This window comes from Oncorhynchus gorbuscha, linkage group LG16, assembly GCF_021184085.1.
Source record: "Oncorhynchus gorbuscha isolate QuinsamMale2020 ecotype Even-year linkage group LG16, OgorEven_v1.0, whole genome shotgun sequence".
Classification (NCBI taxonomy): domain Eukaryota; kingdom Metazoa; phylum Chordata; class Actinopteri; order Salmoniformes; family Salmonidae; genus Oncorhynchus; species Oncorhynchus gorbuscha.
In genome coordinates, this window is record NC_060188.1 from 39,558,419 (window position 1) to 39,575,250 (window position 16,832).

A 16,832-nucleotide genomic window follows, 5' to 3' on the forward strand; every position below is an offset into this window, starting at 1 on the left:
GGGAAAGTTTTGTGAATACTTCCCGGATGAGAACAGAAGACGACTGTATACAGGACCCCTTACGAGTGGAGATGGGAATCATCACGTTGCCAAGCAAGACGATCAGCTGGTGGAGCTGTCATTTGAACGTGGACTGAGCATGCGCTTCCCGGAAATGACACTGCAATCAGAATCATGTTACCGTTTAGCACTACCTATCTCTGAAAGTAGCTTCTCTGCTATGGCCGTGCTGAAAACGAAAAGCAGAAACAAACTGGACAGCCAGCATGACCTCCGAGTTGCCCTGTCAACCATCACCCCAGACATCAATAAACTTATCAAACTGAAGAAACACCCCCAGGATTCCCACTGATAGGCCACACACACACACAATAACTAAACAGATACATTAGTTATTGTTCAGTATGTTAATTGTTATTGTTAATTAATTCTGACATTCATATTACATTTTATTGAACTAGTTAAAAATATACACCTTTTCAAGGTTGTGAAGCTATTCATATGGTAATTATGATGACCAAATCCTAATGATTGTTTTTCTTTCTTAAACACTGGTATGTGTTACTGTTCATTAACATTATTGGACTGGTATCGATGTCATGTTCTGAATCTGATCATTAATTACACCCACTCCTGAACTGGTCGCCTAATTAAATGGCTTATTCTCCTGAATTGATAATAAATGTTTTCTCTGTTAATATGGCTGTGTAATGACTTTCTTTATAATACCATAATAGTAGCCCATTGACATGCTGACCACACCACTCGATTCGCAAAACATATTTAAACATGTACGTTACTCAATTATTGCACCCACACTGCTCGCGAGCGTCTGCGTTGCCACGGGCTAAAATAGAAGTCGGTTCTATTTGTGATGCTGATTGCGGTGCAAATTCTGCCTCTCCCATCTCCTCATTGGTTTATAGAAGCAGGTACCCATGTGCCATCTCCTCATTGGTTATACCCACGTGGGTGATTGGAAGATGAACTGAGTTTGGTCGGTCGTCATGGTAACTTGAGATGACAATCGCCATATAAAGTGCAAAGAAGAAAAAGCCCGGAAGGAGGAGTGATAACTAGAAACGATTCGGTTGACCGTTTTATAGGTGGATTAATTGTCGGCGTAGAGGACCTTGTGCATTTCAGATAAAATAGCAACTCAATTTTTATATCCTAGGACAAATTAATTAGGAACTGCAAGCTAGCTAGCTAAAATGCCATAAATGTTTAATGCTTTTTGACCTGTCCCCAAATTAATATAATTGGTTCAGAGTTTGTTTTGAAATTTAACCTGCGTGTCTTGAATGCGTTTTGTGTGGGGGGACAAAATAAATTTGCGCACAATGGCACACGCACACCGCTGGTTTGGGTACGTTGTGGGACAGAGTCTGCGGTCCAGAAGATGGCGCCGAAGAGCATGGCAGATGTTTTACATTCTCCCAACCAATTGTGCTGTTTTGTTCGTTTTTTGGGGTTTTGTGTAACTTATTTCTTTACTTATTGTGTACACTTCTGGACATCATAACAGTGATTACTTACCGCGGACTGGAAGAAACTTTTTCCTTTAACGAGTCCGTCAAGAAGGATATCCTGCTTTCACCGGAACAGGCCCAGATTCCCACCTTTTGCGTGAAGAAAAAAACGAACATCTTATGTTATACCGAGACATAGCTGAATGAAGATACGGACAATATAGAGCTAGCAGAATTTTCCATGCACTGGCAGAACAGAGTGTGTTTATTTGTCAACAGCTGTTGCTCAATGTCTAATATTAAAGAAGTCTCGTGGTATTGCTTGCCTGAGGTAGAGTACCTTATGATAAACTGTAGACTACACTATCTACCAAGAGAGTTCTCATTTATATAGTTCCTAGCTGTCAATTTAACACCACAGAATGAAGTTGGCACTAAAACTTCTCTCAACCAACTCTATTTAAATATATATATTTCACCTTTATTTAACCAGGTAGGATCGTTGAGAACAAGTTCTAATTTACAACTGCAACCCGGCCAAGATAAAGAAAAGCAGTTTGACACATACAACAACACAGAGTTACACATGGAATAAACAAACATACAGTCAATAATACAGTAGGGAAAAAAAGTCTATGTCATGCAGGTGAAAGAGGACCCAAAAGCGACTTAACAGAAACAGAGTTTATTCAAGTCCAAACAGGGAATAACAGAAATCCTCTAGTCTGTAGAGGGGAATAACAGGAGAAGCGGCCACAGACTGCAGGTCGCTTCGGGTAGGCGCAGGCCGTAGTTGACAGGGACACCTGCTCACACGCAGCATCTGATGAAGGCAAAAAACACGACAGGACAGGGCGATACACAATCACAGCAAAAACACGACAGGACAGGGCGATACACAATCACAGCACGGTGAATTCTAAACAAGGAACCGACGGGACAGGAACGGAACACAAAGGAATAAATAGGGACTCCAATCAGGGGAAAGGATCGGGAACAGGTGTGGGAAGACTAAATGATGATTAGGGGAATAGGAACAGCTGGGAGCAGGAACGGAACGATAGAGAGAAGAGAGAGCGAGAGAGTGAGAGAGGGAGGGGGAGAGAGAGGGATAGAAAGAGGGAAAGAACCTAATAAGACCAGCAGAGGGAAACGAATAGAATGGGGAGCACAGGGACGAGACATGATAATAAATGACAAACATGACAGTACCCCCACTCACCGAGCGCCTCCTGGCGCACTCGAGGAGGAATCCTGGCGGCAACGGAGGAAATCATCGATGAGTGAACGGTCCAGCACGTCCCGAGACGGAACCCAACTCCTCTCCTCAGGACCGTAACCCTCCCAATCCACTAAGTATTGGTGACCCCGTCCCCGAGAACGCATGTCCATGATCTTATGTACCTTGTAAATAGGTGCGCTCTCGACAAGGACGGGAGGGGGGAGGGAAGACGAACGGGGGTGCGAAGAAAGGGCTTAACACAGGAGACATGGAAGACAGGATGGACGCGACGAAGATGTCGCGGAAGGTAGTCGCACAGCGACAGGATTGACGACCTGGGAGACACGGAACGGACCAATGAACCGCGGAGTCAACTTACGAGAAGCTGTCGTAAGAGGAAGGTTGCGAGTGGAAAGCCACACTCTCTGGCCGCAACAATACCTTGGACTCTTAATCCTGCGTTTATTGGCGGCTCTCACAGTCTTCCCCGCAGACAAAGGCAGACCGGTAATGAAGCCTAAGGCGATGTGAGACCATGGTCGAGAAGGAATGGGGAGCGGTCTGAGACGACCGGCAGGAGGAGAGTTACCCGACTTAGTCTGCGCGCAGTCCGAACAAGCAGCCACGAAACGGCGCGTGTCACGCTCCTGAGTCGGCCACCAAAAGCGCTGGCGAATAGACGCAAGAGTGCCTCGAACACCGGGATGACCAGCTAACTTGGCAGAGTGAGCCCACTGAAGAACAGCCAGACGAGTGGAAACAGGAACGAAAAGGAGGTTACTAGGACAAGCGCGCGGCGACGCAGTGTGCGTGAGTGCTTGCTTAACCTGTCTTTCAATTCCCCAGACTGTTAACCCGACAACACGCCCATAAGGAAGAATCCCCTCGGGATCAGTAGAAGCCACAGAAGAACTAAACAGACGGGATAAGGCATCAGGCTTGGTGTTCTTGCTACCCGGACGGTAAGAAATCACAAACTCGAAACGAGCGAAAAACAACGCCCAACGAGCTTGACGGGCATTAAGTCGTTTGGCAGAACGGATGTACTCAAGGTTCTTATGGTCTGTCCAAACGACAAAAGGAACGGTCGCCCCTCCAACCACTGTCGCCATTCGCCTAGGGCTAAGCGGATGGCGAGCAGTTCACGGTTACCCACATCATAGTTGCGCTCAGATGGCGACAGGCGATGAGAAAAATAAGCGCAAGGATGAACCTTATCGTCAGACTGGAAGCGCTGGGATAGAATGGCTCCCACGCCTACCTCTGAAGCGTCAACCTCGACAATGAATTGTCTAGTGACGTCAGGAGTAACGAGGATAGGAGCGGACGTAAAACGTTCTTTAAGAAGATCAAAAGCTCCCTGGGCGGAACCGGACCACTTAAAACACGTCTTGACAGAAGTAAGAGCTGTGAGAGGGGCAGCAACTTGACCGAAATTACGAATGAAACGCCGATAGAAATTAGCGAAACCTAAAAAGCGCTGCAACTCGACACGTGACCTTGGAACGGGCCAATCACTGACAGCTTGGACCTTAGCGGAATCCATCTGAATGCCTTCAGCGGAAATAACGGAACCGAGAAAAGTAACGGAGGAGACATGAAAAGAGCACTTCTCAGCCTTTACGTAGAGACAATTCTCTAAAAGGCGCTGTAGAACACGTCGAACGTGCTGAACATGAATCTCGAGTGACGGAGAAAAAATCAGGATATCGTCAAGATAGACAAAAACAAAGATGTTCAGCATGTCTCTCAGAACATCATTAACTAATGCCTGAAAAACAGCTGGCGCATTGGCGAGACCGAACGGCAGAACCCGGTACTCAAAATGCCCTAACGGAGTGTTAAACGCCGTTTTCCACTCGTCCCCCTCTCTGATGCGCACGAGATGGTAAGCGTTACGAAGGTCCAACTTAGTAAAGCACCTGGCTCCCTGCAGAATCTCGAAGGCTGATGACATAAGGGGAAGCGGATAACGATTCTTAACCGTTATGTCATTCAGCCTCGATAATCCACGCAGGGGCGCAGAGTACCGTCCTTCTTCTTAACAAAAAAGAACCCCGCCCGGCCGGAGAAGAAGAAGGCACTATGGTACCGGCGTCAAGAGACACAGACAAATAATCCTCGAGAGCCTTACGTTCGGGAGCCGACAGAGAGTATAGTCTACCTCGAGGAGGAGTGGTCCCCGGAAGGAGATCAATACTACAATCATACGACCGGTGAGGAGGAAGGGAGTTGGCTCGGGACCGACTGAAGACCGTGCGCAGATCATGATATTCCTCCGGCACTCCTGTCAAATCGCCAGGTTCCTCCTGAGAAGTAGGGACAGAAGAAACGGGAGGGATGGCAGACATTAAACACTTCACATGACAAGAAACGTTCCAGGATAGGATAGAATTACTAGACCAATTAATAGAAGGATTATGACATACTAGCCAGGGATGACCCAAAACAACAGGTGTAAACGGTGAACGGAAAATCAAAAAGAAATAGTCTCACTGTGGTTACCAGATACTGTGAGAGTTAAAGGTAGTGTCTCAAATTTGATACTGGGAAGATGACTACCATCTAAGGCAAACATGGGCGTAGGCTTGTCTAACGGTCTGAAAGGAATGTTATGTTTCCGAACCCATGCTTCGTCCATGAAACAACCCTCAGCCCCAGAGTCAATCAAGGCACTGCATGTAGTGTCCAGCGTAGATGGACCGACATATAGTACAAGATCTAGATGAAGGGACCTGAGTAGTAGCGCTCACCAGTAGCCCTCCGCTTACTGATGGGCTCTGGCCTCTTACTGGACATGAATTAACAAAATGTCCAGCAACTCCGCAATAGAGGCACAGGCGGTTGGTGATCCTCCGTTCCCTCTCCTTAGTCGAGATGCGAATCCCTCCCAGCTGCATGGGCTCAGTCTCAAAGCCAGAGGAGGGAGATGGTTGCGATGCGGAGCAGGGAAACACCGTTGATGCGAGCTCTCTTCCACGAGCCCGGTGACGAAGATCTACCCGTCGTTCTATGCGGATGGCGAGAGCAATCAAAGAGTCCACATCTGATGGAACCTCCCGGGAGAGAATCTCATCCTTAACCACTGCGTGGAGTCCCTCCAGAAAACGAGCGAGCAGCGCCGGCTCGTTCCACTCACTAGAGGCAGCAAGAGTGCGAAACTCAATAGAATAATCCGTTATGGACCGTTCACCTTGGCATAAGGAAGCCAGGGCCCTAGAAGCCTCCCTACCAAAAACTGAACGGTCAAAAACCCGAATCATCTCCTCTTTAAAGTTCTGGAACTTGTTAGAGCAATCAGCCCTTGCCTCCCAGATAGCTGTGCCCCATTCTCGAGCCCGGCCAGTAAGGAGTGAAATGACGTAAGCAACCCGAGCTCTCTCTCTAGAGTATGTGTTGGGTTGGAGAGAGAACACAATCTCACACTGCGTGAGAAAGGAGCGGCACTCAGTGGGCTGCCCGGAGTAGCAAGGTGGGTTATTAACCCTAGGTTCTGGAGGCTCGGCAGGCCAGGAAGTAACAGGTGGCACGAGACGTAGACTCTGGAACTGTCCAGAGAGGTCGGAAACCTGAGCGGCCAGGTTCTCCACGGCATGGCGAGCAGCAGACAATTCCTGCTCGTGTCTGCCGAGCATGGCTCCTTGGATCTCGACGGCAGTGTAACGAGCGTCTGAAGTCGCTGGGTCCATTCCTTGGTCGGTTCCTTCTGTCATGCAGGTGAAAGAGGACCCAAAAGCGACTTAACAGAAACAGAGTTTATTCAAGTCCAAACAGGGAATAACAGAAATCCTCTAGTCTGTAGAGGGGAATAACAGGAGAAGCGGCCACAGACTGCAGGTCGCCGGGTAGGCGCAGGCCGTAGTTGACAGGGACACCTGCTCACACGCAGCATCTGATGAAGGCAAAAAACACGACAGGACAGGGCGATACACAATCACAGCAAAAACACGACAGGACAGGGCGATACACAATCACAGCACGGTGAATTCTAAACAAGGAACCGACGGGACAGGAACGGAACACAAAGGAATAAATAGGGACTCCAATCAGGGGAAAGGATCGGGAACAGGTGTGGGAAGACTAAATGATGATTAGGGGAATAGGAACAGCTGGGAGCAGGAACGGAACGATAGAGAGAAGAGAGAGCGAGAGAGTGAGAGAGGGAGGGGGAGAGAGAGGGATAGAAAGAGGGAAAGAACCTAATAAGACCAGCAGAGGGAAACGAATAGAATGGGGAGCACAGGGACGAGACATGATAATAAATGACAAACATGACAGTCTATAGACAGTGTGTGCAAATGAGGTAAGATAAGGGAGGTAAGGCAATAAATAGGGCATGGTGGCGAAGTAATTACAGTATAGCAATTAAACACTGGAATGGTAGATGTGCAGAAGATGAATGTGCAAGTAGAGATACTGGGGTGCAATGGAGCAAGATAAATAAATACAGTATGGGGATGAGGTAGTTGGATGGGCTATTTATAGATGGGCTATGCACAGGTGCAGTGATCTGTGAGCTGCTCTGACAGCTGGTGCTTAAAGCTAGTGAGGGAGATATGAGTCTCCACCTTCAGTGATTATTCAAGTTTGTTCCAATCATTGGCAGCAGAGAACTGGAAGGAAAGGCGGTCAAAGGAGGATTTGCTTTGGGGGTGACCAATGAGATATACCTGCTGGAGCGAGTGCAACGGGTGGGTGCTGCTATGGTGACCAGTGAGCTGAGATAAGGCGGGGCTTTACCTAGCAAAGACTTGTAGAGGACCTGGAGCCAGTGGATTTGGCGACGAGTATGAAGCAAGGGCCAGCCAACGAGAGCGTACAGGTGGGTAGTATATGGGGCTTTGGTGACAAAACGGATGGCACTGTGATAGACTGCATCCAATTTGTTGAGTAGAGTGTTGGAGGCTATTTTGTAAATTAATTCGCCGAAGTCGAGGATCGGTAGGATGGTCAGTTATATGAGGGTATGTTTGGCAGCATGAGTGAAAGATGCTTTGTTGCGAAATAGGAAGCCGATTCTAGATTTAATTGTGGATTAGAGATGCTTAATGTGAGTCTGGAAGGAGAGTTTACAGTCTAGCCAGACACCTAGGTATCTGTAGTTGTCCACATATTCTAAGTCAGAACCGTCCAGAGTAGTGATGCTGGACGGGTGGTAGGTGCGGGCAGCAATCGGTTGAAGAGCAGTTGGAGGCCACAGAAGGAGAGTTGTGTGGCATTGAAGCTTGTCTGGAGGTTAGTTAGCCTGTTTGGGATAGGGGGCAGCATTTTCACGTTTGGATGAAAAGCGTGCCCAGAGTAAACTGCCTGCTACTCTGTCCCAGATGCTATATATGCATATTATTTGTAGTATTCGATATAAAACACTCTGAAGTTTCTAAAACTGTTTGAATTATGTCTGTGTGTATAACAGAACTCATATTGCAGGTGAAAACCTGAGACAAATCCAACCAGGAAGTGGGAAATCTGAGGTTTGTAGTTTCATTTAGGTGATTGCCTATCCAATATGCAGTGTCTATGGGGCCATGTTTCTACAAACTGTAATGCAACTCTTTTGACTTTTTGTCTGGATTTTGCGCTTGCGCATTGTGCCTTTGAAATAGTGAACTAAACGAGCGAACAAAACGGAGGTATTTGGACATAAATATGGACGTAATCGAACAAAACAAACATTTCTTGTGGGAGTCCTGGGAGTGCATTCCGACGAAGATCAGCAAAGGTAAGTGAAGATTTATAATGCTATTTATGACTTTTGTTGACTCCAGAACTTGGCGGGTAACTGTATGGCTTGCTTTTGTGGCTGAACGCTGTTCTCAGATGATTGAATATTGTGCTTTTGCCGTAAAGCTTTTTTGAAATCTGACACAGCGGTTGCATTAAGAAGAAGTTTATCTTTAATTCTATGTAAAACATGTATCTTTCATCAAAGTTTATGATGAATATTTATGTTATTTGATGTGGCTCTCTGCAATTTCTCCAGATGTTTTTGGAGGCATTTCTGAACATGGCACCAATGTAAACTGAGGTTTTTGGATATAAATATGAACCTGATCGAACAAGTCCACAGATGATCCTATCTCTATTACACTCCACACTGCCCTTTCACACATGGACAAAATGAACACTTATGTAAGAATGCTGTTCATTGACTACAGCTCAGCGTTCAACACCATAGTGCCCTCAAAGCTCATCACTAACCTAAGGACCCTGGTACTAAACACTTCCCTCTGCAACTGGCTCCTGGACTTCCTGAAGGGCCGCCCCCAAGTGGTAAGAATAGGCAACAACATGTCTGCCAATCTGACCCTTAACACTGGGGCCCTTCAGGGGGTGTGTACTTAGTCCCCTCCTGTACTCCCTGTTCACCCACAACTGCATGGCCAAGCACGACTCCAACACCATCATTAAGTTTGCTGACGACACAACAGTGGTAGGCCTGATCACTGACAACGATGAGACGGCCTATAGGGAGGAGGTCAGAGAACTGGCAGTGTTGTGCCCGGACAACATCCTCTCCCTCAATGTGAGCAAAGCTAAGGAGCTGATCATGGACTAAAGGAAAAGGCGGGCCGAACAGTCCCCCATTCACATCGACGGGGCTGTAGTGGAGCAGGTCGAGATTTTCAAGTTCCTTGCTGTCCACATCACCACCGAACTATCATGTCCAAACATATCAAGCCAGTCGTGAAGAGGAAACGACAAAACCTTTTCCCCCTCAGGAGACTGAAAAGATTTGGCAATGGTCCCCAGATCCTCAAAAGGTTCTACAGCTGCATCATCGAGAGCATCCTGTCCGGTTGCATCACCGCCTGGTGTGGCAACTGCTCGGCATCTGACCGCAAGGCACTACAAAGGGTAGTGCGAAAGGCCCAGTACATCACTGGGGCCAAGCTTCCTGCCATCCAGGACCTATATAATAGGCGGTGTCAGAGGAAAGCCCATAAAATTGTCAGAGACTCCAGTCACCCAAGTTATAGACTGTTTTCTCTGCTACCGCACGGCAAGAGGTACCGGAGCACCATGTCTAGGACCAAGAGGCTTCTCAACAGTTTCTACCCCCAAGCCATAAGACTGCTGAACAATTAATAGAATCGCCACCAGACAATTTACATTGACCCCCCCTCCTTTTTGTACACTGCTGCTACTCGCTGTTTATTATCTATACATAGTCACTTCACCCCCACCTACCTGTACAAATTATATCAACTAACCTGTACCCCCGCACTCTGACTTGGTACCGGTGCCCCCTGTATATAACCTCATTATTGTTATTCTTATTGTGTTACTTTTTTATTTTAGTCTACTTGGTAAATATTTTTTAAACTCTTCTTGAACTGCACAGTTGGTTAAGGGCTTGTAAGTAAGCATTTCACGGTAAAGTCTACACTTGTTGTATTCGGCGCATGTGACAAATAAAGTTTGATTTGATTTGAAACGCTTAAAAGACACACCCTCGTCCACTTACCCTCGCCTTATGCCCTTGGAAGAATAACCGTCGCCATCTTGGAGGGTGGTCCAAATGATTAGACAAGCAAGGGAAGATTGCAACGTAAGGCCCCTCAGCCCTCGTTGTTAGTCGGCTTTGCGAGTGTACAATTATATTCACTCCGGGCCTGAAACTCCCCATTAACTCAATTCGCGACATTTGTACATCCGCTGAGAAATGTCTGAGACCTTAAAAACAACATCATTGCAGAAGTCAACATACACGTGTAAGTAAAAACAAATGCAAATAAGTTGTGCTACTTATGCACATGACGGCACAAGCATGTCCCATAAAAAGTACATTTTTTTGATTGGTTATCTTTTGGAAATTGTAGAAAGAACATTTTCCTTCAAAAGTTCCAGCTAGGCAGGCTAACATTAGTTCGCTAATTAATATGCTAGCTATCACACAGTAGGCGTATATTCGTATTTATATATTTAATATAAGTAGACATGCAGTCATAATTGACTGAAGCGCATATAAAGCAACCACAAGCTACCGGTGGCTGAAAACACAATCATCGCGGAATGAACAAGTGATGAATTTATGGCCAAGGGTGGTCCATTTGAAATGAATTCCTTCCTCCCTCGCCCCTTGCCCTGCAAGTGTATACTCGTCAGACATCATGTTACGTCATCAGAGTGTCCACTGAATTTGAGGGCTGAGGGGATAGCATGCATCTTTTAAGTGTTTGGACAGCAGACACGGTCTATTTAGCAATTGAAGCCTGCCCAAGAAGGCAGCTGCAATGCAACATTACAATATATATAGGTGCAATACAACAGTCCATAATATTGGGTCGCGACTCAATTGTCATTATCACTTTTAGGTCCCCAGGCAAAACCCGTTGCTCTGGAATACTATAGTAAATACTACAATATTATCCACAAGAAAACTAGTAGATCGTACAATAATGTCTACAAAAACACAACAGTCTGCAAAAACACCAAATGTTTTACCTGTAGTAAATACTACAGTATTTAATTTGCATATACCCTGTCCATAAACCCTACCCTGCATATATCCTCCATTTTTTATTTTTTTACCTTTATTTAACTAAGCAAGTCAGTTAAGAACAAATTCTTATTTTCAATGACGGCCTAGGAACAGTGGGTTAACTGCCTGTTCAGGGGCAGAAAGACAGATTTGTACCTTGTCAGCTCAGGGGTTTGAACTTGCAACCTTCCAGTTACTAGTCCAACGCTCTAACCACTAGGCTACCCTGCCGCCCCAATGTGTGCCACCCATAAGTAAGAAGCTTATATGCAAAGTATAGATCAAATATTGTCTTCCCTACAGGTTACAGAAAAGATCTGAACTATCAATTCAGACCACAGTCCTACATACATACAGGTTATGGAACTGTAATTACTATAGTATATAGTATAGTATAGTATATAGTATATAATTTTACTACAGTATTTATACAGGGGTATGTGGGTGGTGTTGTATTACTGTAGGACATTTGATGTGGTGGAAATTAGCCAACGTATCCTCACCTAGAGGAGGAATATATTAGATTGTGTGATTCAGACTTCCCTGTTCAATAGTAGGGTTCCATTCCCTCAATATACTGTAGTGTTCTGACTAGAAGGACACAGTGACAAAGCCAAACCATTGTATTGGCGATACCTGACGAGGGAGACAAACTAAATAGAAATGGATTCTAGCTGTGAGATGAGTCTTATACAGGCTTAACAAATGCTGGCCACCGGTAATGGAAATATTATGATATACAATACCAGTCAAAGGTTTGGACACACCTACTCATTCAAGGTTTTTTATTTATTTCACTATTTTCTGCATTGTAGAATAATAGTGAAGACATATGGAATCATGTAGTAACCAAAAAAGTTATATTTCATACATTTATTTCATATTTAGGATTCTTCAAAGTAGCCACTCTTTGCCTTCATGACAGCTTTGCACACTCTTGGCATTCTCTCAACCAGCTTCACCTGGAATGCTTTTCCAACAGTCTAGAAGGAGTTCCCACATATGCTGAGTACTTGTTGGCTGCTTTTCCTTCAGTCTGTGGTCCAACTCATCTCAAACCATTTCAATTGGGTTGAGATCGGGTGATTGTGGAGGCCAGGTCATCTGATGCAGCACTCCATCACTTTCCTTCTTGGTCAAATAGCCCTAACACCGCTTGGAGGTGTGTTGGGTCATTGTCCTGTTGAAAGACAAATGATAGTCCCACAAAGCGCAACCAGATGGGATGGCGTATCGCTACAGATGGCCGCTGTAGCCATGCTTGTTAAGTGTGCCTTGAATTCTAAATAAATCAAACACTGTCACCAGCAAAGCATTCCCACACCATCACACCTCCATGCTTCATGGTGGGAACCACACATGCAGAGATCATCATATGTTCACCTACTCTGCGTCTCACAAAGACGGTGGTTGGAACCAAAAATCTCAAATTTGGACTCATCAGACTAAAGGACTGATTTCCACCAGTCTTGTGTTTCTTAGCCCAAGCAAGTCTCTTCTTGTTGGTGTCCTTTAGGAGTGGTTTCTTTGCAGCAATTCGACCATGAAGGCCTGATTCATGCAGTCTCCTCTGAACAGTTGATGTTGAGATGTGTCTGTAACTTGAACTCTGTGAAGCGTCTATTTAGGCTGTATTTCTGAGGCTGGTAATTCTAATGAATGTGTCCTCTGCAGAAGAGGTAACTCTGGATCTTCCTTTCCTGTGGCGGTCCTCATGAGAGCCAGTTTCATCATGATGGTTTTTGTGACTGCACATGAAGAAACTTTCAAAGTTCTTGACATTTTCCGGATTGACTGACATTCATGTCTTAAAGTAATGATGGACTGTTGTTTCTCTTTGCTTATTTGAGCTGTTCTTGCCATAATATGGACTTGTTTTTTTACCAAATAGGGCTATATCTTCTGTATACCACCGTTACCTTGTCACAACACAACTGATTGGCTCAAACGCATTAAGAAGGAAAGACATTCCACAAATGAACTTTTAACAAAGCCCTCATGTTAATTGACATGCATTCCAGGTGACTACCTCATTAAGCTGGATGAGAGAATGCCAAGATTGTGCAAAGCTGTCATCAAGGCAAAGGATGGCTACTTTGAAGAATCTATAATCTAAAATATATTTTGATTTGTTTAACACATTTTTTGGTTACTACATGATTCCGTATATGTTATTTCATTCATTTTGATGTCTTCACTATTTTTCTGCAATGTAAAGAATAAAGAAAAACCCTTGAATGAGTAGGTGTGTCCAAACTTTTGACTGGTACTGTAGATATGGACATATAGATAGATAAAGAAAATCCAATATCTACGCATGTCAAATTAGTGTTATGGCATTAAACCAAATCCTGTGAGGTTTAGGGTTCATTGAGTTTATGAATAATGTAAAAAGTTCATCATTAATATTAATAGACCACACGCTTCTGTCAATATTATCAATACACTACAAATCTAGGTTAAAAGCTATCAATTGAATGCTTAAACACTCCCGTACTGGAATAATGTGTTTATACGTCATAAAGCCCTAATACGCTTTAAGCAGCCATTTCACATTTTCTGTGTGTGTAGTAAGCAAATGTAATTTAATGAACATTCTGACAGAACCAAACATGTGTCCTCACATTAACACCTAAGTCAATAGTCATTTAGCCTCTGTGCTCCCCTTTTTACAAATCACTCTGATCTCTGCTGATAAACACGCTACCTACATGTAAATCCCCGAGCCTAGCATCCTGCCGAGGTTGCGTGATGGGCGATATGGAGGGAGGCCATTGGAAACGGGGAAATGGTTTTATGGTGCATTATGATTCATTGTGGAAGTGAGGATGAAAATAGCCATTCGGTCCCTTGATTTGACACTGTACTAAACCAGAGTTTAACTGCACTACCACCACATATTATGGTAGAGCCTTGCCGTGTGTACACGTTCTTGCACTCCTCTCTAAAGTAATCAGATTGCAAAACCATTCTAACATCTCTCAGCTATCATTTGACCCACATTTGCATAATGTTAATTAACCAATCATAGATTCAGGAGGAACAAGGGAGAAAATCGGTCCTGTTATATGTTAATCTCCCACTATAAAATCATCTTGTCTACCAGGGAAATACACATTTGAAGCACCAAATGTCTACAACAAGTAGTTCTATAGATGTACTTATTTGGATCACTCTATTGAAAGTAATGTATTCTGACATATTGGATTGTCTTTTTTAGGAATGTGGTTATGGAGCTATTTTTTCCCAGCGTCTGTCTGCTTCAACTGCATTTTGTGACCAATTTGGCTGCTGGGTTGTGAAAAATGTAATTAGTGAAGGTGTTTATTGAATCTGTTTGTCTACACTGGGCTTAATATAGCAGGCAATGAACACGTTCTACCTCTACTCAGATGGCATTTCTGGAGACAAGTGATGATGAGTTATATCCTGCAAATTGCCTTTTTTCCTTTTACCTTGTCACCAGACAAATGATGGTAGTAGTTGTTTGTGTGCTCTTTTGAACATATACCGATATTATAGTGTCAAACTCCATCGAATCTATTAAATAACAGAACCTTGCTTTAAGATGTTTTAGATCTTCCGCCTTGACAGGAAACCTGACTTCGCCGGCAGCTATTAAATTGAATGGTGTGTAATCTCTCATTCGCAGGTCACTATCCTCATAGTCCTGGCCTTGGCCTTCCTGGCCTGCATAGTGTTCCTGGTGGTGTACAAGGCGTTTACCTACGACCACAGCTGCCCAGACGGATTCATATACAAGGTGAGTGGGCCCAAATGGCACCCTATTCCCTATATAGTGTATTCCTTTTGACTAGAGCCATATATACCCTGGTCAAAAGTAGTGCACTGCATAGGGAATAGGGTGCTATTTGGGACAGAGCGTTACAACGACACTGGTTAATTGTCTGTACAGTCGCCTTTGGAGGTTTTTGCTGTGGACTACAGGCATGGTAGCTGAAGTAGATCTAATTTAGACACAGCCACTGCACTCACCAGAGGAAAAAAATAACTCTTCACCAGAAAAAGCCCTTAGTGCTGTGCAACAGTGTGTAAATGAGGAGAGTATGATATTGAACCCTCCCCACTCTCTCCCTCTCTCCCCCCTGCAGCATAAGCGGTGCATCCCTGCATCTCTGGAGGCCTACTACACTGCTCAGGATGCCAACTCCCGAGGGCGCTTCTATACGGTGATCAGCCACTACAGCATGGCCAAGCAGACCACCTCTCGCTCCGTCTCTCCCTGGCTCCCTGCTGGCGCTGCCCCGCACGACGCCAAGCCGCCCAACACAGACGGGCACTGAGTCTGCCTGCACAACCCTCCCACCAACCCCACCTCGTCTGCCCGTCTCCATTCCAAGCTTTTAACAGGGGCTGTCTGTCTCCCCAGTGTCTTGCTCGGCTCAGAGTACTCTCACACCCGCCTTCCTGCCCGTATCTGAATCTCCCATCTCTCCCGGCTGTCTCTGTTCTCATCCCTCTATGTATTTATTATTTATCATCACTATTTTTTAAAAACTTGTTATTGCTGTTTTGTATTTGATATCAAACAACTGTTTGTACAAAGGCACGAGTCAATGTTGAAATCCACTCAGAGTCAGTTTTTCTGAGCTGCTACTAACAAGAGTCAAACTTCATTTTTCAGATGTGTGCGCCTGTTATCTGCTAGGCCTCCTGTAGTGTCATGACTGTGTGTAGTGGAAGGCATGTAATGATAAACACTAGGAACATGTTTCTGATTCAAGTCCAGGCTTATGTCACTCTGTGCATAATCATACTGGAATACATTCTTATAAAAAGGTTTTCCCAAGTGAGTATCGATTTGTACGTCTATGGAAGTTGAACATGAACACCAGTATACAATAGATTTCCTGAATTATCTGATCAAAGCTAGCTAAGTATTCTCTATCATGACGGTTTGATAACTGAACACTTTTCAAGGTACTGTACTGTATGTCATAGTTCCGTCATTGAGGCAAGCTGTATAAAGCCCAATGCATTCATGCTAGTTTCTGTGTGTGCATTGTTGTAGCTAGGTTTCATGACATTTAAATAAAATAATTCAACGGGAGAGAAAAAAAATGGCCTTATTGCCAGTTATGTTTTGCTTTAGAAAACAGTCCAGATACTGTACACAACCTGAATATGTGGACCTAGCTAGGGATAAATACCCAAGACGTGGAGATTATGGGGAACAGTGTGCATATTACTGTCTTTGCTAAAACTCTTGGTTCTGCAATGTTTAGATACATTTTTAGATAAGCTTCTCTGTGTAGTTTTGTTCTGTTATTTTTTTTTTTTTTATGTCGTCAAAAAACGCTTTTTGAACTATTGTGATTTTGGTAGATAATATGTAGCAATGCCTGGAGTAGTTTCTCAGTGTGCATCCCATAGGTTTGAGATGAAAAATAAAGCAAGCTGTGACCTGTACAAAAAGTATTTGTCCTGTTGTTTTCAATGTTCCCGGACTTCAAATCTCTTCATTATCCTGGTCCACATCTGTACAGTAGTGGTTGGATTCAATCTGTAGCGCCGAAGATCAGCGTTGTAGTGTGATTCAATTGAAGTCAATGTTTCACTTTTTTCCCCCTCATCAATCTACACACAATACCTCATAATGACAGCAAAAACTGTTTCTTTTTACGCATTTTTGCAA

The 16,832-nt window shown here is 44.4% G+C and overlaps 1 protein-coding gene across 2 annotated transcripts in view; it reads left to right on the forward strand.

Moving 5' to 3' along the window:
• nsg2 (neuronal vesicle trafficking associated 2) overlaps nucleotides 1-16,612 on the forward strand; it is a 38,135-nt gene extending 21,523 nt beyond the window's left edge. For both annotated transcript variants that reach the window (XM_046306150.1, XM_046306149.1), the window contains exons 4-5: nucleotides 14,829-14,939; nucleotides 15,289-16,612. In XM_046306150.1, coding sequence (XP_046162106.1) covers nucleotides 14,829-14,939; nucleotides 15,289-15,480 — 303 coding nt within the window. In that variant the 3' untranslated portion in view covers nucleotides 15,481-16,612. The remainder of the gene's footprint in view (nucleotides 1-14,828; nucleotides 14,940-15,288) is intronic.
• The last annotated feature ends 220 nt before the right edge of the window (nucleotides 16,613-16,832 follow it).